The sequence below is a fragment of the Sinocyclocheilus anshuiensis genome, unplaced genomic scaffold, assembly GCF_001515605.1.
Source record: "Sinocyclocheilus anshuiensis isolate Anshui unplaced genomic scaffold, SAMN03320099.WGS_v1.1 scaffold2019, whole genome shotgun sequence".
Classification (NCBI taxonomy): Eukaryota; Metazoa; Chordata; class Actinopteri; order Cypriniformes; family Cyprinidae; genus Sinocyclocheilus; species Sinocyclocheilus anshuiensis.
The window spans coordinates 164,672-184,224 of record NW_015548326.1 but is presented as its reverse complement, the minus strand read 5'-3'; the positions used below and the strand labels follow the sequence as shown (position 1 = coordinate 184,224).

General features: G+C 37.3%; 2 protein-coding genes across 3 annotated transcripts in view; both read right to left on the bottom strand.

The window, feature by feature from the left end:
- The window catches only part of LOC107656480 (potassium/sodium hyperpolarization-activated cyclic nucleotide-gated channel 2-like), a 14,255-nt gene extending 8,432 nt beyond the window's left edge, over positions 1–5,823 (bottom strand). The window contains exons 1-2 of the mRNA XM_016444362.1: positions 5,376–5,823; positions 4,504–5,024 (exon numbers count right to left, since the gene is read on the bottom strand). Of these exons, the coding sequence (XP_016299848.1) occupies positions 4,504–5,015 (512 nt within the window). The 5' untranslated portion in view covers positions 5,016–5,024; positions 5,376–5,823. The remainder of the gene's footprint in view (positions 1–4,503; positions 5,025–5,375) is intronic.
- Positions 5,824–11,995: 6,172 nt separating this feature from the next.
- The window catches only part of LOC107656479 (dual specificity protein kinase CLK2-like), a 9,995-nt gene continuing 2,437 nt past the window's right edge, over positions 11,996–19,553 (bottom strand). Inside the window, exons 2-14 of one of the 2 annotated variants that reach the window (XM_016444360.1) lie at positions 18,526–18,719; positions 17,612–17,867; positions 17,488–17,499; positions 16,545–16,635; positions 15,557–15,623; positions 15,029–15,145; positions 14,693–14,859; positions 14,440–14,534; positions 14,200–14,329; positions 13,115–13,197; positions 12,688–12,767; positions 12,471–12,561; positions 11,996–12,231 (exon numbers count right to left, since the gene is read on the bottom strand). In XM_016444360.1, the coding sequence (XP_016299846.1) occupies positions 12,040–12,231; positions 12,471–12,561; positions 12,688–12,767; positions 13,115–13,197; positions 14,200–14,329; positions 14,440–14,534; positions 14,693–14,859; positions 15,029–15,145; positions 15,557–15,623; positions 16,545–16,635; positions 17,488–17,499; positions 17,612–17,867; positions 18,526–18,719 (1,575 nt within the window). In that variant the 3' untranslated portion in view covers positions 11,996–12,039. The remainder of the gene's footprint in view (positions 12,232–12,470; positions 12,562–12,687; positions 12,768–13,114; positions 13,198–14,199; positions 14,330–14,439; positions 14,535–14,692; positions 14,860–15,028; positions 15,146–15,556; positions 15,624–16,544; positions 16,636–17,487; positions 17,500–17,611; positions 17,868–18,525; positions 18,720–19,553) is intronic. The other variant, XM_016444361.1, reaches the window with a different exon arrangement.

Genomic DNA, 19,553 nt, shown 5'->3' with positions numbered 1-19,553 from the left:
TAAGAATATAAATAAAAATATAAGAAAATTAATAACAATCAATAAGTAATGTGTCATTCATCCGTAATCTAAACCCTAATAATTTTGCTCTTTTGTATGAATTTTGAAGCTTTCTTGCAGATAATGTTGCCTCAAAACTAAACAACATTGGTTACAAAAATGTATTAAAAACAAAGCAGAGAAAAATTCAATCCGTTATTCCTTGTGGTTTAAAGATCCAGGCCGATAACCTAAATGTCGCTGGTTTGAACCAGTCTTTCAGAGCGCTATAGGGTGACTGTCCCTTTAACTTAATAAGACACCATCCTATGGCAACATCACATGCTTCGTGGAAAGAAATTCAACCAGCCCGGAGTTTGCAGATAACTAAAAGATTATTTTCTAAGAATCAAATATGTGACTCTGTAGAGCATGTCTGCTATTACAAATTATACCATCATGGACATAAAGTTTGATTCAAATGCTCAAGCGCAATATAAGACATTCATTCAAATAAGTATTGACGACTTTAAGCAAACAGGCTAATTCCGTCAATTACACGTGTTGCAAAACATTCCTCTTCATGTTAATTACTAAAGTGGTTATGGGAGAGTCATGAACATACCGTACAGAATGCGACTGTTTAAACTGGATATGTGCCCTTTAACGCACTACTGTACATGTGCTTGGTGGTTTGAAGTTTCCATCTGTGGTCATATTTTCCAAAGCAGCGTCAGTCACCTGGAATGAATGGGCATTTTTAATACACTTTCTTGAATTTGATTTATATCATATGGTTGCCATTTGATGTAAGAATTAACGCAAGAGTAAATAAAATGGAAGTTGTGTTGAGTATCAGACAATTCCAGTGATGACAACGATTGACCTGAGCTCTAGGTAGGTTTGACACTAAAAGAAACTGACGACTTTCACGCACTCTATGATATTTCTTGTGACAAAGATGATAAATCTGTGGCTAAAATCTACGGACAGCATTGATTTTTTTTTCCAGTGAAAGAGTTTAATTTTAGACAGCTTATTAACACATATCAGTCTTATACTCATACTCATATCAGTCAACTACTCATCAGCTAAACAAAAAGATTCAAGTTGTAATAGATCATGACCTTTTCACCTTTATCATACTTTCCCCAGTAAAAAGTGCAAAAGTAAAAATCCCAGTTTAAAACATCAATGTTATAATAGTAATTTTTCTACAATTAATTATCTACAATTACATTTAAATTATTCTCAATTATGTGCTTCATCACATTTTCTATTAGAAATATACATATATCAGTACTGTTATCATTAACTAAAACTAAAAATATATTTTAACATATTTATTTAATGTTAACTGAAATAAAATATTTAAAAACTTAACATATTTTACTTAAATTAGTAGCCAAGGCAACATTTACATTTTTCATTTAGTTTAAGTTGACGTAGTAAAATCACTAAAAATTTAATTAATTACAAACTAAATAAACAGATTTAAAAAAATGATCTATGATAAATGATCATTTCGCCTTCATTGTCACATTTTCCTGTTAAAAAGAGTAAAAGTAGATGTTCTTAGTTTAACAAAATAGTGTTTAATGTTATCTGTAAGTATAGAGTTAAAGTAAAGTAATTAAAAACAGTGTTACCAGCAACTCAGCTTGGAAATTTAGTACACAATTGATCCACGTTGATAAAACAGGAGTAATTAGCTCAAGGGTTTGTTTTACTGTAACTAAAAGAAAGATTTGGCACATGTAACAAATTATGGTAAAATAAGACATGTAACTGGTGATTCTAGTGCCTCATTAAATTGGATTAAAGATTCAAACATTTTTGTTTTGATCTCCTACTTATGCAAACATCTTTTTCTCTTTGGACTCTGTGCATGAAAAAGGTGTAGAGATTGAGTTCCTATTACCGGTCATGTCTTGCTTTCTGAAAACACAATCTGTTTATCCCTTTACATCTTGCTGCTTTCTCTGCGTATGTGTTTCAGACAAAGAACATCAACATGACACTCTGTAACCAAGAGGGTCTTTCCAGCCCATCCATGAATGCTGATACCCTTTCCGGCTAATGGTAACTCTATAAGGGAAAGCGCTGTAACTGACCTGTGTTGCATTGTGCTTTACTGTGGTGATTGAAAGTTTTGTGCTTTAAGGTCCTGATTTGAGGCGTAAGTGCTTGTTGACATTGTGTGATTATTGACAGCAATGAAAATGATATGTAATTGGCAAGGTGTTTTCTCACATCACTGCTATTCTCTATTGTTATATATCAACCACCCTAACTTTTTAAATATTTTTACCCATTCTGAAGAAAATGTGAGAGGTACTTGTTTTGTTTTTTTTTAAAGTCACCCACATGATACTAGGTCCACACTTAAGTTGCTATAAAATTATGGTTCCAGGAGGCTCTTTCAATGCATTTTTTTTCCCCAAAAAATTTTATGATCTATCAGGTAAAAATCTTAAAGGGGTCATATGATGCGATTTAAATTTGTCCTTTCTCTTTGGAGTGTTACAAGCTCTTAGTGCATAAAGAAGATCTGTAAAGTTGCAAAGACTAAAGTCTCAAATCCAAAGAGATATTCTTTATAAAAGTTAAGAGTCAGCCAAACCTACCTAAAACGGCTCGTTATAACCCGCCCCCACATGTCTATATCACAATGTGGGAAGAATTGCATAACGCCGTCCAAATGTTCACGCAAAGAAAGAAGGCGTAACCGAAGCGGAGTCCAGCCCGGGGTCGTCACATGTGGTTGCCGCAAGCTGGCCGCGCCGTTCTCAAGCCCACCGGCCTCCGCTCACTCTAGCCCGTCGTGTGTGACGATGTGTTTCGTTGTGAAAGTGAAACTACTTTGTTTGGTCTTCCAAAAGAGGACACGACTAGAAATCAGTGGTTAAGTTGTATTTACAACACTGTTCCAGAACACTTCAACCCAAATATTCAGATGTGTCCAGCGCATTTTATGGAAGACTGTTTCCTGATCCTGGGAGAGTAGACTACAATGCCGGCTGTTCTGACTCACAGACTGTAAGTACGTTTTTTTCATATTTAAAGGATTTGCCACTGATCATTCAAACGTGAGTTTTGAGCAGTGTAGAGTAGGGCTTGTTGTTTGTCACTTCTCTGATCACAAATGCAGACATGGTTTTATGTTTACGCGGCATGATGCAACGCAACGAGTAAAAAGACAGTATAAGTCATTATAATCCGTAATTATGTCCCCACTGGATGCAACAAATACCTCGTTTATATTTTATTACACCAAATACACAAAATAATGTTCTTTTTAGCAACATCATATGACCCCTTTAATTCTGAATCAACAAATTGCATAATCTGAGCACCGAAATGTAACACTCCTCACCCTAAGTATGTGCAAGACTAACAGTGAAGCACCACTAATAATTGTTGACGGGATTCTGTAAAAACTAAAATAAATAAAATAAAAAATTTGAGTACGCAAACTGACAGTTTGTTTGCCTTTGTTGACATGACTTAAAGTTTGCATCATTGTAACAATTACCAGTTTATATTAAATAATTAAAAGATCTCATGCACTGTATCTAGTTCAGAAAAAGTTCTATGCAAATTATTCTCTATATTTATAGTTAAATTATTCACAATTATGTGCTTCATCTCATGTTTTCTATATTCATGGAGCAGTATTGTTATAGTTAACTAAAACAAAATAGGCCTATATATAAAAATGTGTTAACAGATGCGAGTTAAATATCGCATGCGATTTATCGTGCAGCCCTACTATAAATGTTAACTGAAATAAAATATATTTTTTAATTATTTTATTTTAGTTAGTAACTAAGGCAACATTTCTAATTTGAAGCATGTTGAAGCATGTCTACGTTGAAGTTGAAATTACAAACTAAAAATAAAACCTTAATAGACATTTTTTTAAATGTACATTTCAAAAAAAATTATCTAAAAATACAAAAATAAAAACTAAATCCAAATATTAAGAAATATTTTAATAGTATATCTATTATACTAAAATAACACTGGAAGAACAAAGTGTAACATGTGTAATGTTACACTATGTGTAACACATAAGACAAAAAAACACAAAATGAAATACTTTAAATGCCACAATCAACTGATCATTTTAACCACTAACTCATCCTGACAAGCTACAAAAAGTAACAGCAAAATAAACAGCAGCTGTGCAAATAAAACTAGCAAACATAATCATACATGCCCCAATGCATGCTGGGGAGAGGTGGAACGGATTAGAACCACAAACCCATTTCATTTTTTCAGTAGCCTACTTGGACTGAACAAACACAATAACACGACTGTTGGCTTGACTTAAAAATTCAGAGTATTTAAAAAAAAAAGAAAAAAAAAAGAAGAAGCATTAATTTTGTTCCTAAAATTACTATGCTCAAATTACTATAATCAAATAAATTTGCTTATAAGACTACTGTGACATTCACAACAACACTACCCTTGTTTGATGATCTGCCAAGTCATATTTTCCCTTTCCCCTGCGTCACTCACCTGAAGTCACTATATGGATGTATAATCCAAACCCCAAATGACTTGACCCGTTCCTGCTCGGCTGCAACACCCGTTGCACTCCCAAACATTCGCAGTGAGAACTTGTTGACCCCTGGCTGCAGCAAGGAGCTGAACTGTCTCTGGAGAAATGTGGACTGGTCAGCGAAGACACTTTCTTCTGATTCGGATGGCTGAGGGGCTCCCGCAGGCCCTGCTGACTCTGCCATGGCTTTGTCGAGGCGAGGCGGAGTGGATGTGGTCACGGTGGAGGTGGTGGTGGTTGCTGTTGTGCCATCTAACCCTGCGGTCACCTCAAGGGATTTTGAGGTGGGACTGGCCCCCGAGTCTGTGCATTCCTGGTGGTTCACAACGGACAGCAGCCTTCGGCTCACATCCTCTCCTCCTCGAAGTAAAGTCCTCGAAGAGGAACGCCAGTTGTTTAGGGAGAAGCCACCTCTGGAGCGGAGCTTTGAGTCACCCTTTGAAGCCAGAGGCTGTCCATCACCATCCATAATTCAGATCTGATGTTAATGCAGGTTCAGGTTGATGACTAGTTTGGCAGATGGGAGTCTCAAGAAGAGAATGAGGACATGATGCTTTCCAAATTCAGAATCCTTTTGTATTTGGAAACCATGTAAGGTTTGTATAGGCCTACAAAAACTTTTTTAATATGAATAGGTCTAAATATGATTTTAACTCTTATTTAAGATGAATGTATTTGTTAATTTTTCTTTACATACTCATAATGCAAACTTAACCTTCTTTTTAAACTCTTTCTCTAGTAATATATGAACACAACGCATTAGGTCTCAACTAGCATTTCAAAAAGCCCAAACATGTCCATTTACTGTAGCTATTTACTGTGAGTTTACCCGTGCAAACGGACTCTCGCGTGATCCCAAAACTTCCGAGGAGAATCCATCTGCCCTTGAAAAGTTCCTTTGGGAATAAGTGCATTTATTGTCAATATTATTCCCCCGTATCCACTTTCCACACATAAACCATGTCGCGCGCTGGCAAAACCTCCTCGGAATGAGCGCGCGGGTTGTCTTGTCGTCAAATCACGCGTCAGTTAGAGAACGCGATGAAACCCGCGGAGGTTTGTGTATAATCGGCTTCTTGAAAGCAGGCGCTGTTTTTATCTCCCTCTCTGCTGACACATGCGTGTTATCTGTTCAACAAGCTGTCGGGATGAACAGGTAGAGGAGAGAGCGTCACACCTCAACGGCGCGGCTGGGAAGGAAATGGGCGGGGCCAACCTGTGCTAGAGGACACTGAATCCGCTGGAGGCTCACAGGTATATTTACCTGAGGCTGCTGCGAGCTTTAGAAATACATTCTGCGCGTGTGCAGAAATATACTGTAGCCTATGCTACACATTCATTTTAAAGGGGTCATATGATGCGATTTACATTTTTCCTTTCTCTTTGGAGTGTTTCAAGCTCTTGGTGCATAAAGAAGATCTGTAAAGTTGCAAAGACTAAAGTCTCAAATCCAAAGAGATATTCTTTATAAAAGTTAAGAGTCAACCACGCCCTCCTAAAACGGCTCGTTCTAACACGCCCCCACATATCTACGTCACGATGTGGGAAGATTTGCATAACGCGCCCAAATGTTCACGCAAAGAAAGAAGGCGTAACTTTTATTCTCGCTGTAGTATTATTGCTGCTGCCATGTCGTGAAGGCGCTGTGTGCTTAGTTGTGAAAGCGAAATTACTTTGTTTGGTCTTACAAAAGAGGACGATATCTGCTTCGTCATGCCTAGAGCTGATCCGTGCTGGTTGCTGAGGAAATAATACAACTTTGCATTGTCGATCGCCGGATCGGCTTTCACCGTGGAAGAAGCGCCGGACAGGGCATCACAATATGGCAAGGGGCGTAACATTTCCGTCTCACGCTTGAGGTATTGAGCATAAGTGAGATGCTTTACCTTTGGCAAACAAGAGGAAATCATTAAAGACATGGCCTTTGCTGTACACAGGCTTTCTACAAAGAGATGGGGAACATGGCCAAATGTGCTCGGTCATGTCTTACGTAAATACAGCACCAAGGCCTGTTTGACAAACACAGTTTTGTTCACTGTGTTCACATATGTAACTTGAACAATTTAGCAAAATTCAGGTACAATTATCTGCAAAGTGATAAAATGAAGATCGTCTTTATTGGAAATGTTTAACGCAAAAGAACGCCAGAAACATAAGCTGTCATAAACTGGTTCAGTTGTTTACCAGTTAGAATAACGGTGTAATTTGAGGCATCTGAGAAACAAATTTGAGCTCAGTTGTTTTAAAGTTACTGTACAACTTGAGCGTTCAAGAAAAATAAATAAATACAAGAGGTACAGAAATATGGAGAAAATACATATAAACCACACATACTGTACAACGAGTCTGAGACCACCAGTGAAAACTCTTATAATTTACCATTCAAATGTATTTTCAGATTTTAGTTAGTGGCTTAAAGTGTACAATGTTAAATATTTATTAAATAGCCTATCAATTTACTTCTTTGTTTTATTTATATTTTTAAATAGCTAAAGACCTTTTATTATATTATTATTATTTCTTAAATTATAAATCCTGATTTTCATTGAGGTCTCATGACTTATCATAATCATGATATCTTATCATGATATATCAAAATCAAATTATATTCCTGGAATGCAGCATCTGTAGGTCATAATTCACCTCAGATATTGAACTGAGATATTAGCAGCAACAAAGGAAGTTCCTTTTGGTAACCAGGAAATAAACTGGATAACAATCAGTTGTCCCATCATTAGAGTAATTTGAAATGGTTGCTTCTCTGTGGTCACATGACTTTACACGGATCTGCATTTGATGCTGATGTTATGGAGGCTTGTGCTCCATTCATACTGAGACTGAGTCCCCGGAAGGCACCAAAAAAAGAGTTGTCACTTTTGGTGGGGGTCTTGCTTTTTAAGTTTGCCCTCTGTACAGGTGCCTGAAAAATGTACATATATTATAAGTTAGCCAGTATATTCTGCTATTTCAGCACATATCATTTTAAGTGATGAAAAACAGCACAAACGTACCTTTGTGAAGCGGTGAGGGCTTCTATAATGTGCCCTTATTGCGGTTCTTTCTGCATTCTTCTGCGCAAATTTGACTTGCCTCTGTTTCCTGCTCAGACAAAATACAAACAATTACATAATATATTATGCAATAAAGATCGGATAATAAGTGTCTAATAATTTTATAAGCGTATTTTAGTACCTTTCCCTGTGCAGTTCTGCTTGGTAAGTCCTTAACCAGGACGAGTCGTGTGCTGTCTGACTGTAGCAGCAGGGGGCGCTCTTCCTGCGGACGGTCTTGCCTTTCCGGCTAAATCCGTCCTTATCCCCGCTCACGCAGCTGCTCAGCTGTCGGAAGGGGGCACCCAGGGATTTCTTCACCACGGAATTCATCTCTCCTTTAGCGTGTGTTTACGAACTTGAGTCTTTCTCAAATTCTCAAAAAGTGACAGCCTACTGAAATTCAAGAGGAAGTGTATTCCAGCTTCTCCAGTTTCATACGTCCCAGTCTAATAAATAAATGTAAGCACAGGCTGCATTAAAACCTAGAAAAAAAATCACATATACCAATCAATTTATAGTAAACAACACTAAAAAAAATAAAAATAAAAATAAAAATAAATATATATATATATATATATATATATAGTAGTAAGCTTGCATATATTGACATTTTTATATGTATGTTCTATGTATCTTTATGTATCTTCTGTGCATGATGATCACATTTTTTAAATATCAAAAAAAAAAAAAAACAGGAATTTTAAATTTACAATATATTCAAAAATTCACAATATTACTCTTTTTACTGTATCTAATACAGTATTTATTCAAAGCTTTGGTGCGCATAGGAGACGTCTTTCAAAAACATTAAAAAAAAAAAATCTTACCAAATTTTATACATACTGTATTATGCAAAAATGCTAATTACATGTGATAATCACATATCTACACATATCACGTATCTACTTTACTTACAATGTACAAATAAATAAATGCATCCTTATGATGAATGCACTGAATTTATAAACAGTTAATATAATAAAGTAATATAGATAATTGAACTAAAATAATCTATTATCACATTTGATAGTCACTCGTGAAAATGCACTTATTTAGTTGTGTATTGTAAGTATAGTACAATACAATCTTAAGTTCTTCATGTAGATCATAATAACAGAAAAACATTAAGCATAAAGGTCCGACTTACCTGATATCTGTTGAAACTCTTCAGATGCACATCATTTGATCCAAGGAAACTGACGTCCAAACTCAGGCACCATCTGCAAGCTTTCCAACAGTCTTGTTGAGCTACATGTTTTTAAAGCCAGCTCCCTCTCTGCATCTGTCCCAGCTAATTCCCAAATGACGTAATTGATTATAGACCTAATCACATTAGTGATGGTGGGAGTTTCACAGTCAACCACTGACATGGTGCTGCTAATATCATTTCATTTACAACTGTGTAAAACTATATTTTAGTATGGTGAAGTTGGCCACCTGTTTTTCTTTAGACTTACAGTAACTTAAACAGTTGAAGAGAAATAGCTGTTGTATGATTATTGATCTGAACAGATTAAGGGTAAGATCTTTCCTCCCAGCAGATGGGAAGGTAGGAGGGAAAACAGATTGAGGAGCTTTACAGACAACATGAGATGAACATGTGAATGAAGTCCGTGTTGAACGAATGACGTGACAAAGTCATTTTTAACCTCAACAGCTGTTACACTATTTAGCCTCAAACAACCTGTTTCGAGTTCATTCTCAATTTAACATTACAGTCATTTCTTCAGTAATTCAAAATGATTCATGAAAACATATATTATTTTCTACTAATACAGGTTAGTTTATTGGGCCAAAGACACTCTAGTATGAACATTTTGTCCATTGCATGGCAAGTTTTATCCATGAAATATTATACGTGAACTGTTGCTGTTCATTAGGTGGAAATGTGGCTAAGTTCATTTTTTGCACTCTTTAGCAAATACTGTATTCAGGTTGTATGTTGGGTGTGTTTTAGTCTATGTTTCTCATTTGACAATAGGTTTGGAATGACTAAATGACTGAGAGTCGGCTAGAGTGATGCTTTCTAAATAAAGCTTAATGGCTGGTCAGAGAAAAGGTGCTTGTAGAAGAGCTTTACTGTGATTGTCTACACACTAAGCTGTGCTCTTTAAATCTTTTGGCCATGAATGAGGAAAAGAGGGCCAATAAAAACAAAAAAAACTCTTAATACATCTCTGGAATCTTTCATTCTTTCATCACATCTTTGCTCTTGACATGTTTATGTTTTCATATTTTTAGAATCAGTGCCATTGTTGCATTACTGCAATGTCTTTACAATTAGTTTTAAGGAATGATGGACGTTTGCTGAAAATTTAGGCCCCGATCACACAGAACGCGTTTTTTGCAGTGAGAGGCGCCTTTTTAAAATTGTTTTCGGGTGGCAGTGAGCTTTCTGCGCGCTGTTTCGCGTTTTTTTGCCGGAGCGCTCTGAGCGCCTGAAGTTGGAAAAAAAAAGCAACACTGAGCAGAAAAAGCACCCGACGTGTTCGGTGTGATCGGGGCCTTACTCACCTTTAGGCCATCCGAGATGTAGATGAGCTAGTTTATTTATCAGAACAGATTTGGATAAATTTAGCATTACATCACTTGCTCACCAATGGATCCACTGCAGTGAATGGGTGCCATCAGAATGAGTGTCATAAATACATCACAATAATCCACAAGTAACCGACACGACTCCAGTCCATCAACTACCATCTTGTGAAGTAAAAAGTTGCATGTTTGAAAGAAACAAATCCATCATTAAGGTGTTTTAACTTTAAACTCGTGGTTCTGGACCAAATACGAATCCATAATCCATAAAGCTTCTTCCAGTGAAAAAGTAAATTCCCTGTTGTCCTCTCACATAAAAGTCCACCAACATATTTGCACAGAACAATTTTAGTAGATGCTAGTAAACAGTTCTTTGTCTGTTCATATTTATCTCCTGATTCAGACAATATGACGGTTTCAAGCACACATCTTTTCACTTCAGAAGACATTAGCTGATGGACTGGAGTCATGTGGATTACTGTGATGCTTTTATCAGCTGTTTGCACCCATTCACTGCAGAGGATCCATTGGTGAGCAAATGATGTGATGCTAAATTTCCCCAAATCCGATCTGATTAAAAAAACAAACATCTATATCTTGGAGGGCCTGAGGGTGAGTACATTTTCATTTTTGGGTAAACTATTTCTTCAAATGCATGCCTCATATCCATTAGAGATAAAATATTAAGATTGAATGGAAAAATGTTATGATTTAATACTCGAGCTTCAAAATATTCCTGAGGGATGTGCTTATTAAAGACCACAGAAAATTGAGTTGTAAAGCCAAAGGATTATAAAGAGCAGAAGACAGTTTCATAGCGTTCAACTCAAGCTAAAGCACTGCATTAACTCCCAATCAAGTGCCAAAAGTTTAATTCATTTCAGCAGAATATCATCTGCACACATTGAGTCAATATAGAAACGACATGACGAGAACGTTGCGATTGTAAAAACATTTTTTTTGTTTTAAAGGATACTTGTAATTGTTTTTCATGATCTGATTTTATTTATCAATTGTGATTGTATAATTTGTGGTACGGTCTCTGTGATTCTTTTTGTATGAAACTTTATGTGCTGCCGTCTTGACCAGGTCTCACTGGAAGAAGAGATAGCAATATCTCAATGCGATTTCCTGGTTAAATAAAGGAATAATAATAATAGTAATTTTGCCTGGAGAGCCGCTGTGAAAACACATTCACAGCAAGCAAACAGATAGGCCCTTTATTCTATAGTCATAACATATATTTATTCATATTTACAAATTTATACAGTCAAATCCATACAGACACAAAATAAGATGTCCGGATAACTAAATAAATACTGTAAACGTGTGCTGAGGGACACAATCACCGGAACACTGCTGCTCTGATACTTGGTTTGAATTGAACCGAATACAAACAGTGTGTTATAATGCATCTGCGATTATCAGCTGAGGGCTAAAATGCACAAAACAGATTTGCCCAAAAATAACTATATTGTAACAGTGATGCTTGTTTTGTCAGTTATTTTCTCAAATGGAGTGTAACGTTAATGCTTCCCCCCCCCATCAAATACATTTTCCCCTGCTTATGGCAGTCCAACAATACCATTAGCCACAACTGGCTGGAAGAACTGAACTTGAAGGGCATATTTATTCAAAAACCCTCCAAATGTCCAATCAATCACATACAAGCATGACGGTTTACTAGGATCTTCTAGAAGTGCCAAGTTCCTCACATTGTCCCGCTGCACACGGAGATGTTCTCACATCATGGGAAGATGACTGAGAAATCATATGCTTCTCTTGCACTATAAAACGTTATGCCATGCCAGTTTAGCTCCATGGTATCTTTCTTGGCATGCGAGTCCTCAGGGTTTTTTTGGGCGTAAGACAGAGAGAGACGTTGGTTGAAGACGAATGTCACTGTCACCGACTGATGTCACGGTTGCCCTCCCAGTTCTTGCCGGCGCTCTGGTCAGCGCTGCTGATGGTGCTCTGAAAGAAAGTATGTCTCAGGGCTGCAGCCAGAGTGAGACGCTTCGTTGGCTCGTACTCCAGCATGGCCTCGATCAGATCGCAGAGCTGGTGATGCTCTTCAGCTTCAGACAGAAGATATCTCTGAGAGAGAGAAGAAAGATAAAGAACACTGTATGAGAACATTAACATATGACCGCCCAGATTTATATAAACATTCTAAAACAAATTTATATCCACTATTCACTATTACATTTGCTTTCCAGGCCAAATAAGGTCACATATATTAAAACTTCAAAGTTGTATTCATTTAAGAAAAAAGGGAAAACAAAAGTTAAATCAAAAGACTTAAATATGAAGCCCCAAAACAGTCTGTTACTTACCCGTAAAGGTTTGCAGTTTTCTCTGACGTATCGTCCTGCTGAAGAGTTCTCGTCCCAGTCCAGACGTCCACGATAAAAGTATTTCTGTTTCCTATGGGATGGAGGAATGATCATTTTAGTTGCACAAACTGCTGCACATGTAAGCATGAATGACATGTAAACTATGCTTTGAAGACAGGCTTTGGAAAACTGACAGTTACTAGCATCAAAGACTTACCTAGTCTTACGAATCATACGGGATGGAACAGGGCCCAAAATTCTCTCCATCATGGCTAAATGCTCCCGATTATCATGAGTCTGAAGACATCAACAAAGAAAATTAAGATGGATGAGCACTGCATATTTAGATTCTTTGCACACATTTTTGGCGGGTTTTACAATAAAGGTATGACATATGTTCCTATGCAGAGATCTGTGTTTGCATGAGAAAGAGAGAGAGCATTAGTGAGCACATCTGAGGTCAAAGGGTTAATACCAGGTGTTTGGCTTTAGTGTGCGTACGTGGACACATGTAACCCTTTGGTCAGTCTACCTGATCTTAAGCTGCTTAGTGAACATAAATAAGAGTGGTAGACTGTGTAGACCTGCTGTCATGACTCAGAAAGGTGGCATGAAAAAGGAAGTAGTGGAGCTAGGTTTTGTACCTGGAAAAGAGTGAAGCCGAGGTAGTACTCAAAGAGGATACAGCCAATACTCCACACATCACACGGCTGACTCCAGCCCAATTCTGCAAGGAAAAACCATTTGGTATAACATTTTGAGTTATAGAGTCATCTAATGGTAACCTTGTAACCAGGACACTGTACAGTATATTCAGTCAGCAGCAAGTGTGCAAACTGTTCAGGTCGAAAACTGCAAAAAAAAAAAAATTGTGATTACATCGCAATTATGATTCTCTGCAAGGATTGTAGGTGAATTATACAAATACATTACCATTGAAAATGTCTGAGGTCAGTAAGTTTATTATTTTTTGTTTTAAAGAAATTAATACTTCTATTCAGCAAGGACCCATTAAATTGATCAAAAGTGACAGTAAAGACATTTATGTTACAAAATAAATACAAATAAAAACTTTCTATTCAAAGAATTAACATTGATAATAAGTAATGTTTCATGAGCAACAAATCAGCATATTAGAATGATTTCTGAAGGATCATGTGACACTGAAGACTGGAGTAATGATGCTGAAAATTCAGATTCGCGATGACAGAAATAACTTATATTTTAAAGTAAATTAAAATAGAAAACAACTATTTTAAATGATAATATTTCACAATATAAATAAATAATAAATGAAGCCTTGGCACATAAGAGACTTTTTAAAATCTTACTGACCCCAACATTTTTATAGGTAGTGTACTTATAAATAAGATTGCCCATTGACTAATTTATATTTACAGCAAAGCAACATATTTCATAACAGAATATTTCATAAGAGATTTAGGATGGGTATCAGCTTTCATGGCAACCAGTCTTACGTTGGACAATTCCCTGCAGTCTGTTGAATGAAGTCACAGTGGTCTCTAGCTGGCTCTAATTAAATTCTCTGTGGTGGAAAGGAAGCAGCTAATCTGTGTTGCTGCAGCGATTAACTCATTCTAGTCCTGTGACTTAACAAGTCACGTATCATGCTAATACTACCAGTTATTATAATTCAAATTTACGTCCAGAACATTGTGTATTTCTCAAACAACATGTTTGGTCAGTCACCTGGCATGATCATCCTTACCTAGAATAACTTCAGGTGCTCTGTAGTGCCTGGTTGAAACAATGGTGCTGTGGTGCTCGTGGTCAAATGTAGCGCTGCCAAAATCCACCACCCTCACTGCTGTGTTCTTCACAGTACGCTCATCTCGCTTCTACCAAAGAGAGAATCTATATTAGTGGTCAGCTAATGGAGTTTTTGACAGCTGATGTCAACTTACAAAAAAATATTGGTTTGGTTAAAAGCTAATGAAACTCTCATCACCTTCTCCACATTGTATGTTATTGTGAAGTCAGAGTTGACGAACAGGATGTTTTCTGGTTTCAGGTCTGTGTGGGTCAATTTGTTTTCATGCAAAACTGCAAATAAGGAGAAACAGACCAACTTAGCATATTTACAAATAATATATACAGGACTGGCCCTTTAATACATGCCAGATGGAGTGCAACATCTGCTTCATCTGTGAAAAACTTTCATTCCAATTTCAATATGATTTTTGAAAAGTGTGTTTACTTACACTTGACAGCTAAGCAGATCTGGTAGGCCATATGACGCACTTGGCTAATGGAGTAGGGCAGGTAATTGTTTTCTTTGAGGAAATCAAAAGTGCTGAGAGCCAACAGCTCAAAACTGATACACATATGGCCATGATAGTCGAACCAGTCAAACATCTGCACACACAGACTAAGAATCGAGAAATACAGAAAAGAAAACAACATTGTTTAAGTTATTAAATACAGTGGTCTTTGGTAAGTCTGCACCTAGATGCTCTATACTTTAAGTACTGCATGTACAATTGCTCAAAACATGCTGAATTTGTGTTAATTTTGTAAAGATTGTGATCCAAACTCACTTCTTATTCTCAGGATCCTTCTCATTGATTCGTTCCAGTACGTTGATCTCCAGCCTGGCAGCCTCTTTGTACTTCTCCACATTTTTGATGATCTTCAGAGCGACATGTGCTCCACCCCTTAGCCAAGCAGAAGTGCATACATGTTTTCAGTCTCGTAGAAGTAGTAGACGAAATTAACTACTTTGATCATGGGACTATAGTAAACAGATGTCTTGTTTGTTGTAGAGAGACGCAAGTAAAACTGATAATCAAAACGCTCACTATAGAGCAATAAAAGCACCGGTAAGAGGTGGGGTGGTCCTTATTTTGCTGAACATTTTCTTAAAGGAAACATAAGCCTATAAGCCCTTGCTTTTCTTGCTGCCTATAATAACCACACACTGCATTTCTGGCCCCAAGAGCAGATATTTCCCAGCCTAACAGCTAGACAGACATTTTAACAGCCAAGCAACACTTTTTCATTTGAAGTTCACACCATGTTGATTTTGTAGTAAAGCAACTGATTGGTTGCTAAGAGATGACGTTCACCTGCGATGATCAATACATTGCATCACCCTCCCGAAGGTGCCCTCGCCCAAAGTGCTGGCAATCTCATCTAAGAGACAAATAGAGGGAGAAAGATGTAGAGAAAGGGGAGGGGGAGATGTAAAGAGAGCAATTAGACAGCACATTTAAAGAGAAATCCTAAACAAACTTCCTACAATCACATTTTTAACCATAACTGTGACTATCTATTTGGGTTAACCTAAAAAAAAAAAATAAACAAAAATCGGACAAGTGTCAATATGCACACACTCGATGAAAGGAATAAAGTAAACATGGATTGAAAAAACTGCACATTTTTCAAAAAAAAATTCTAATTAAATTAAATTAATTTTAAATCTAATTAAACAGAATTAAATCTGCATTTCTAATAAAAAAAAAAAGAAGGAAAAAATGGCCCGACGTAGACATAAGCGGCCTTTATTAGATAAAATGTTTAACTAAACGATTTTAAAACTATGGGATTGCTTTAAGCCAATTCGAAAACTAAAAATTACTGTATCTTCTATGAAAAATGACACGCATAGTCACTCTGGAAACATTGCTAATGTCACAGAGCAATCACATGATTGATTGACAGCATACGATGTAGGCGCAATGTGAATCTTGATGCAGCCAAATGCTGCAACAAGACCAGAATAAAACGCACATTATGGGGACGTGGAAAAGCTAAATCTGGGAAGCTGGCAGTCAAGAATTAAAAAGGATCATAATTCTTCTACACAGCAACACAAACAGCCCAACCCCATTGAAAAGAATGAATAAAGGAGCTACTAAAGACATGTTGGACATGCCTTCCCCCTTGCCTGTTCCGGCAAAAGGGGAGAACATTCTATGGCAGCATCATCATCACCACCAACATCATGATCATGACCTCCTGCCCTCCCCTGTGTGTGTCTGCTGTGTGCTGGTACTGATAGGGAGAAAGGTTACGATATAGGAGTAGAGGAGTAGTAGTAGTGGCAGTGTGTACATCTCTCTTGCAGGACGTCGCCACTCCGACAGATCAGGTGACCCTCCTCGTCGTCCCTCACACAAAGTGCCCGCGTCCCGCTGTCACTCCGCTGCTTCGGCCCCGGCCAGGGTCACAGGTCAAAGGTCACGCCACGACCGCAGAGGGAGGAGGGGAGGTGGGCGGAGCGGGGAGAGTGGAGGGGGACAGCCGTAGCCACGGCGACGAAGATGAGCAGTGTTGTAGTTGTTGTAGGTAGGTTTGGTGGTCATGGGGCGATTCGTTTGACACCACGTGAGGAGATATATATAACGATAGGGATATAGTGCAAGGGATCAAGTCAAAGATAACATTTTACCCCTCCCTTCTTGCTTGCTTGCTTTCAAACTCCCCCTCATCCCTCTGTCACAAAGTCACAAAAAGCAACCTGCATCAACATTTACTCATAGAAGAGCACATGAGTAAAGGCATTGCTAATTCACAACTATTACATATCCAAAGCAAAAGGTTGCTCTACTGGAAGACTGGAAATAAAATTAAAAAGAGCTGAAATTATGAAATAACTTTATATGCTTTCATTTAAAAAAATCTATTTTTTAACATCTAAATTGTGTGAAAGAGTTATATAGGTGTGTAGATAGAGCAAGATAAAGAATGGATGAGAGTTATGAGATATTAATTATGGAGGCTCTCCCAACAAACCTATTTACTACTATTAATATTAACATTAATGTCTATTGGATTGAGCCTCACTATAATGCTAGATGGGGCTAATTTGATTATAAACACTGAAAGCCAAGACTTGGACTATCACCATTAAAAAAGACAAAAATATTGGATTGAGTCTCACTATTTAATGTTACAGATGGGGCTAACACTGAAAGCCAAGACTCGGACTATCACTATCAAAAAAGACAAAACGTCAACAAAAAGAAGAACATAAAACAAAGGAGTTCATACTTACCAAATCCTGGGGCTGTGGAAAAGAAAAGCGTTATGGAGAAAGAAAGACAGGAGCGTGTAGGGGTAGAGATAGGAGAAAGGATTTGGGGGTGGGAAAGAGCAGGCTCGGGTATTGAAGTACTCACCGAGGACGATGGGCTATAGGACCTGGTTCTACGCCGCCTTCGTTTGTGCTTACGCCTGCTGCCTTTCCTCCGGTACGAGTCCTCACGGTCCCGATCGTGGCCCCGGCGGTAGTCGTAGCTGGGCGAGGTGTCGCGGGAGTAGTAGTTGCTCGGCGTCCCGTGCTCCCTGTCCCAGTCGCGGCTGTGGTCCAGGTGCCGATAGCTCTCGCCGTAATGTCTGTCGTAAGGCCTGCGGTCTGAAGAGCGGTTGTCGTAGCTGGGGAGAAGATAAGTGCCATTTAACACTTTACAGAATTACAGAATGATTCTGCTTCAAAGTAACCACTGCATACTTCCTGGTTTTGAATTAATATTCATTCAAAAAAAAAGAATTAGGACTTTACCATATTATCAGGTTTAAACATGACCACAGGTTAATTATTAAACCTTAATAATTAAAGTTTAAACCATTTTGATTGCAAATAAAGTCAGTGGTGAATACTGCATACATAGAGGAAATTCAAATCTGAAAAATTATTCATAAGAAATCCAAAAAGAGAAGAGGCAAAGGAACTACTGACTTCATCTCATGTAGAACTAGTAAATACAATAAACGTACCATATGTTAATCAAATAGCAATTTATTTGGGAAAAGTAGTGATTTATAAAAATTAAAAAAATTATCTAATATGTTGATTTGCTGCTCAAGAAACATTTCTTATTATCAGTGCTGATAACAGTTTTTGTTACGTAATATGCATATTAAAAAGTAAGATTATTATATTTATTACTAAATATACATAAAGTAAATATTACTATTGTAATACTTCCCTGAAAAACAACTGCTATCAGCTTGTGCTTTTTTGAGCCGTGTAAGGCATCAAGCAATGGTAAACCATGAAATTTTGGTCAATGGTTCCAGTACTTGATCATACCTCCTGGATCGGGCATAGCCGGGATTCTGTCTGTGTCCTCTCCCCCTCCTCTCACATTCACTGCTGGAGGAGAACGTCGGTGAGCGGCGATGCCGAGGTTTTCTCCCTCGATCTCTGTCCCGTTCCCGATAACGATCTTGGTAGCTGCAGTGGCTGGCCCTCTCCGAGGATGGGTACCGTCTGGAGTGTGGCATCTGCACAAGATGCAACAAATATATTATGATAAATACAGGGGGAAAAAAGTATATATATATATTATTAAAAAAGAAAAAAATTGTGGTTTTTATATATATATATATATACATACATACATACACACACATTTTTTTTTCTTTTTAATGGACATCGGAACATCTTGAACATTTTTATGAGCTGGACAGGTAAAAGCTGAACTACATTAATATTAAAAACAGCATATTTTAAAGCAAGACAAGAACACAACATACATAAATTGTTAAAATCTCAATATGTTTTCATTAAGTAGGGAAGACTGACATCTATATTTATATGCTAAAAATAGAGGTGAGAATAACTAGTCTGTGACTTTTAGAAGTCACATTGATTTTGGACTCTTTTCTTCTAAAAAAAAAAAAAAAAAAAAAAAAGCAAAAAGAGGGACATTCTCCATCTTGTCTCATTCCATAGAACAAAGGGAGGTCACGCAGTAGGGGCCTTTTCACATGCTGGAAAAAGGTCTATAATCCAGCCATTTAATATAAACAATAATGAGCATATAGAGGAAAAAGCAAACAACTGTCTTAAGTTTTTACACTATTATTTACCCAGGGACAAGCGTGTAAAAAAAAAAAAAAAAAAGCCCATATGTGGGCAGTTTATAGAGGCAGGTCTAGAACAGGTCTTAAAGGGGTCATATGATGCTATTTTAAAGATCATTATTTGGTGTATTTGGTGTAACAGAATATGTTGACATGCTTTAATGTTCAAAAAACACATTATTTTTCAAATACTGTACATTATTGTAGGTCCTCTATGCCCCGCCTCTCTCAAACGTGTCGTTTTCAACTAAG